At 41.9% G+C, this 6,105-nt stretch overlaps 1 protein-coding gene across 3 annotated transcripts in view; it reads right to left on the bottom strand.

The window, feature by feature from the left end:
* Positions 1–2,538: 2,538 nt before the first annotated feature.
* Positions 2,539–6,105, bottom strand: part of BABAM2 (BRISC and BRCA1 A complex member 2) — a 129,005-nt gene continuing 125,438 nt past the window's right edge. For 2 of the 3 annotated variants that reach the window (XM_088666596.1, XM_035111504.3), the window contains exon 12: positions 2,539–5,631. In XM_088666596.1, coding sequence (XP_088522722.1) covers positions 5,568–5,631 — 64 coding nt within the window. In that variant the 3' untranslated portion in view covers positions 2,539–5,567. The remainder of the gene's footprint in view (positions 5,632–6,105) is intronic. The other variant, XM_088666597.1, reaches the window with a different exon arrangement.

The following is a 6,105-nucleotide window of genomic DNA, read 5'->3' as shown; positions in this document are numbered from 1 at the left end:
CCATTTTTTTGACAATTCAAACATTACGCTCAGCAATTGAACTTGGCTTCCCCTCTTGCCCACATGCCTTCTCCACAATTAGTTGCTGGGCAAATAAAACTGCTGTTTGGTGGTGGAAAAGAGTGGCGCGTGTGAACACAGGTGAACGGGAGGCTTCATAAGCCCCAAAGGCCTTGCAGCACAAGGCACGACGAGATGTGACGGCAACAGCAGCCAACCTGCATCCTGTTGATTGTCTGTAGAACAGGGATGGGGAGCAGGAGCCACAAGGCTGGGAGGGAGGAGGAACTGATCCTCCAGTAGCCTGCGCTTTTTTCACAAGAAAACAACTGCTTGAAACTTTTCTGCTTTTCTCTCTCCACTGTAAGAATTACTGTACTTTTCCGTATATAAGACTAGGTTTTTTTTACTCAAAAAGAGAGAGAAAGGTTTAAAAAATGGGGAGCGTCTTATACATGGGTAGGGGTGACGGGTGATTGGTTGCAGCTGCGAGCTGCAGATTGTCACTGGCGATTTGTAGTGTGATTGGTGGCTGAGGCAAGGGTTTCTTTGTATTGGCTGTGGGAAATGGGTGTGTGATTGGCTGCTGTGTCAAGGGCCGCAGAGGATTGGCTGCCGCTGTGGCAGTTAGGCTTGCTATTTACTTCCGCTGTTGGCTATCGGGCAGACACTTGTAGCAGACACGAGCATTGTTAGCGAATGGCACGAGCAATTGCAATCGTCAGGTTAGTGATTTACTGCACTCCCCCCTCCAAAAAAAGCTCAACAACCCTGGGCAATGCTCCCCCCAAAAAGCTCAACAACTGTGGGCCATTTTCTGTAATTGGAGTCCCCCCAAAATGAAAAGTATGGTACTTGGGTGCAGTTGGGGGATGGGATGAGGAACACAGCAAAAAAGGGCTTTCTCTTGTCCTGCTGTTTTCCCCCAGGGGCAAACAGCAATTCGGGGTTTCTCTAGATAGACGTCTGCTCTGATTTAGTACTGAAGAGCAGGTTTCCTCTGGGAAAGGAGCAGGGTAAGGGTGAAACCACTCACACCTGTGCCTAGAAAGCATGAATCAAGCGGAAGATTGCTTGGGGTCGTGCTTTCTAGGTGCAGGTCAATTGGAAGTATGGACGAGCTCAGAGGGATCAGCTGCCACCAGCCCATTTTATAAACTGCTCCATCCTAGGCAGGCTTAGATTTAGGGGGAGATGGAACCTGGGGTGCCAACTTTGGAGGTGCTCGTCACATACCATCCACTCATAGATGAAACAATGTGTGCAGTTTGTTTTCACTTTCTTCTCGGTAGTGGCACCCACCCTGTGGAATGCCCTCCCACCAGAGGTCAAAGAGAACAACTATTACCAGACCTTTAGAAGGCATCTCAAGGCAGCCCTGTTTAGGGAAGCTTTTAATGTTTGATTTCTGTATTTTAATGTTTTGTTGGAAGCCGCCCAGAGTGGCTGGGGGAACCCAGCCAGATGGGCGGGGTATAAATAATAAATTATTATTATTATTATTATTATTATTATTATTATTATTATTTCACTGGCAAAGCTGGAAAGAACAATATGCACACTGAGTTTTCTCTTTCATTATCGTCCTGTGGGTAATTGACAACGTTGGTATCCTTTAAACAAACAAGGTGAATGAGAGGAATTGCAATTGGATACCTGCATGGAAATATACGATTTTAATGACAAGAGATAAATCAAGCATGTAGATCATTCTCAAATTTGTGAACTCGGGCTACAAATCCAGCAAGAAGGTATTCAAAAATTGAACCAAGAGAGGGAGGGGGCATGGCATAGAAACTTCCTGCCAATCTTTTGGTCTCTGCAGCAGATCCAATCCTGTACAGGGCTCTGCCACCACCACACCACATATGTTTGGGCTCATAATGTACATTTAGCAATATGTATCTCCTATATTTGCATCCTTCTGACTGCTCAGAATAGCCGAGTCACCTCAATTTCTAGTTTCACAAGTCTTTGAAGGAGGTTAGGCTTAGAGATAGTGACTTCTGAAGGGGACCGCAATAGCTTCATGGCTCAAGGGTGATTTGAAACCAGTCCAATTTATTTTCCTGCAAGTCTTTTTCTTTTTTATGCATCCATGTAAATATAAAGTATAAGAGGAATATTGGCACACATGTCAAAGCATCTTATAGCTCTTCCGGTTAATAACAATAAAAGCATTTCCCCCCCATGACCTATTACTAGTGATAAACTTGATCAGCAGAGGCTGTGTATGATCAAGTTCCCACATGCTAACAATAGGCTTCTGGTTTTTATAGCCATAAGCCAAAACTTCCCTTTCACCAGGCTTTGGGAAAGAGGAGGGCAGCCTAGTTAGAAAAAGTAAAGACATGTGTGCATCAATAGTGGAGCCCACAGTACTAATTTAATGAAAAGAAATTACATGGCAGAAGTGAACCGACAAGATTTCCCTTTCACACACACTGTTGTCAGGTTCATCGGAAAACAGAAGCGAAGGTAATAAGTGAGTAGCTGCATCTGGAATAGAAGTACTTTAGGGGTGTTTTTTTTTTTAAAAAAAAAAACCCACCGTAAACCAGCTATGAAAAAGTGATGATGCAATAGTTTGGGAGAAGGTTGTCTATCTTTGCAGTAATAAACGAGTGGCTGAATGGTGTCACTAAAAGGAGAAAAGAATAAATGTAGAAGCATGCTTGCTGGCACCTGCAGTTTACAAGTGAGACAGTTTATTTTGCAAAGAAGCAGATGGAGGTGATTAGCTTCTCACACTTATTATTCATCCGATTCTATGCATGCATAGAACTGAGAACCTGCCAATTTGTGGTTTCTTAAATGCTCATTAATGCTTGGCCGTGCCAACTCCCTGGAAAAGACCCTGATGTTGGGAAAGATTGAGGGCACAAGGAGAAGGGGATGGCAGAGGACGAGATGGTTGGACAGTGTTCTCGAAGCTACAAACATGAGTTTGACCAAAATGCGGGAAGCAGTGGAAGACAGGAGTGCCTGGCATGCTCTGGTCCATGGGGTCACGAAGTCGGACTAAACAACAACAATAATGCCAACTTGTTTTTAGACACTGATCCATCACTGATGGAACTGAACCAGAAGGAAGATGTAACCTTGCTCACTTTGGTAAGTTCTAAGCATAGGCCACGATGGGACTAAAGTTGCACTGGAGCAAATCACAAAACACATTTCCTACATGGAACTAGTCCACTGCACTTGCTATGGGAAGCAAGGGTCTCTTTGTGATCTTATATGGTACCCTGGAAAGCTTCTGGGAAGAAATGGACTTTTGAGTTCTAGATGACAATTTTTTATGTTCAGCATTGTCTTTTTCTAACTTTTTTTTAAAAAAACCCCACCCCTATATATTTGAATATTTGACCATGTAATTGACCGTTATTGGCCAACACTGACCAATCCTACCTAGAAGCAACTTCAATAGAATGTTGACTACATGCAGGATTCGTGTACGATGTAGGAAAATTGGCCTTGTGTGCACATGCCTCAAAAGATTTGAGCCCAACTTGCTGGTGTGGAGGTAGAAGGCCCTGTAAGCCACCTAGCCTGGGTGAGAAGACCTCTGCCCTCTGAGCTGTATTTAAACAAGGCTGCTCTGGACCGTGGAAGTCCTTCAGATACTTGGGACTACAATTCCCATCAGTCCCAGGTAACACAACCAGCTGTTAGGGGTGATGGGAATGGTAAGCCAGAACACTTGGAGGGCACCAGGATGGGGAAAGCAGACCTAGTCTGGTAAGAAGACCTTGCCCGCTCCAAATTGTATTTTAGCCAGCCCCTTGGAATGCATAGTTATGTGGGTTAGCATTTATTTTACCTGTCTGTTAATTTTGTTCTGAATTTGTCCCACATTAAGTCTAGATTGCTTCATTGTAATCATTTATCCTATGATTTTGGAATTGTTGACGTTGTCTTGTTTGAATTTGCTGGTGCTTTTTTTTTTAATGTTCTGTTCCGCATTTTAATTTTTTTTATTTCAATCTGCTTTGGGCACGGTTTACAATGGAAAAATGGCATATTTTTGTTTTCGTCAGCTAACAATATCTTCTGTTAGACAGCACTAATGCACAATTGGGAGCCTTAAAGTACAAATCCTGGTAGAGCAATGGCAAGGGGAAGCAGGCTCTATCTCTACTAATGGGCAGTAGAGACAAAGCCTGGTGGATCAAGCAGCAAGATTCCCTTGTGCACACAATGCCTGCAGAAAGGGGCCTGCTGACCTGGGACAAAGTAATTGGGTTGTAATGGTAATAAAGAGTACTGTCCACTAACATTCTAAGAATGATGTTTTATGGGTTCTATCCCACTAAGCAGCCATTCAAAGTATGACTTAGATACAACCCTATAATGTTAGTTACATTTCAAGGTATAGTGTCATACTAGGCAACTTGAGGTGTTCTGGATACAACAGCAGAAATTATTCAGTTTTGTTCTGTGAATCACAACGGAACTAAAGTATGTTTTCCACATACTATTTACGAACGTTTGATTCCCTGTTGGAAAGCACCCTGAGCTATTTACAAAATATGGGAAGTTAGTCCACGGCTAGTCAGACAAGCGGCCTGCCGAAATGCATCACAGGAAAGGAACAACAAATGGCTCAGACGCTGAATGTACAATTCCTGTATAAGAAAGAATGATGCATCCAACTAGGTTTTCTCATAAAGTCATCTAGATGTGAACTAAACCATACATTTTAGGTTGAAAGACTATGCATTATAAATTATTAAAGGTACTAATGACACTGTTGACGTTAAAGCCTGTTTCAACAGTGGCATTTGTGTTTCTCATCAGAGCTGTGCCATGAAATGTGAATTCATCATAACTTACACATTTAATTTTTAGACACTACTGGTATTCAAATGGTAGACATTTGTTGGTAATAGTGACAAGATAGCTCACCTCAGATTTGGTACTGATAACAAGAGTACAAAGCAGAATTCTACAACATGGGGGACTTCCAGTTAGAAGCACTAAGAGTTATATGCCATCATACTCTCTTCTGTAGCAATTAAAATGTTTCTCTTTGTTTTGTTCTTTCAGACTCAATTGGAGATAAATCTTGAATACAAATAATTACAAAGGCATAATATGGCAGTGCTTCATCTAACAACAAGACTTATTGCTCAGCTATTTTCTGTTTACTTCTAATATGTCAAAAAGTTGAAATTCATCACGGAAAAGTTCACAGGAAAGCCTGAAACACTGGCATAGGAAAAAAAACCACATAAATAAGGCATCACTGGGGGGGGGGCACATATCTATGCAAATTATTTTTAATTTCGGTCACACAGATAAAATAAGAAATGTGTTTGCATGTAGGAAAAATGAGCAAAATATAGCAAAAAAATGTTTAGTCAGCCAAGGTCCTCATTATACATATGTAGAGAAGAGTAAATTCAATCTGTGGTGATCACAACAGCACCCCAGAGGCAAAACACACCAAGAGACTGAAGTCCAAACTACTTGCGGGAAGCCATCTTGCAATTTGTTGACAGGTAATGACATAAGACTCTGTTTGGCATCCTTGCAGGATGAGGTTGTCTCCCCCTTTTATGATCTTAGAGTTTTCCATTGGCAAATGCTGCCTCCTGGAACTGAGGGACAAATGTTCTGAAATGAGCCCTAGTGGAGGAAAGAAAAGGGTTGAAGTTAGTAAAGAACAAAATTATTATTATTATTAAGAACTTTTCTCAGTTAAAAATCTCCTTGTGTAACACCGGTGCCTGCCTCAGATCAAGTCTAGCAGCACGATCTCTCAGCTCCAAATAATGTATAAGGGATCTCCTTGCTACATCAGAGGGCTCTATTCCTGTTCATTAAAAAAAGAAAAAGAAACAGCATATGTCTTGAACCATGACCAGTTTGCACACTTCAATCTTACTCTCACTGAGTTTCCCTATTATTTATACCCCAGCCACTCTTTATTGTGATTCTTTATTGGTGTTTTGTCACGGAATCTGTTACCATTCCCACTGAAATAGATTTTGCAGGCAGCTAAGTATCACTGACAATGGCTCTCTCTCCTGTCTCCCTCAGCCCAGATATAAGAACTCGAATTCTTTTAAACTAAGCAGAGCAGTATTTTGCAGCAATCAG

The sequence above is a fragment of the Zootoca vivipara genome, chromosome 3 (genome assembly GCF_965207765.1).
Source record: "Zootoca vivipara chromosome 3, rZooViv2.hap1.1, whole genome shotgun sequence".
NCBI classification, from domain to species: Eukaryota; Metazoa; Chordata; class Lepidosauria; order Squamata; family Lacertidae; genus Zootoca; species Zootoca vivipara.
This window is presented reverse-complemented; position numbering and strand designations above follow the sequence as displayed.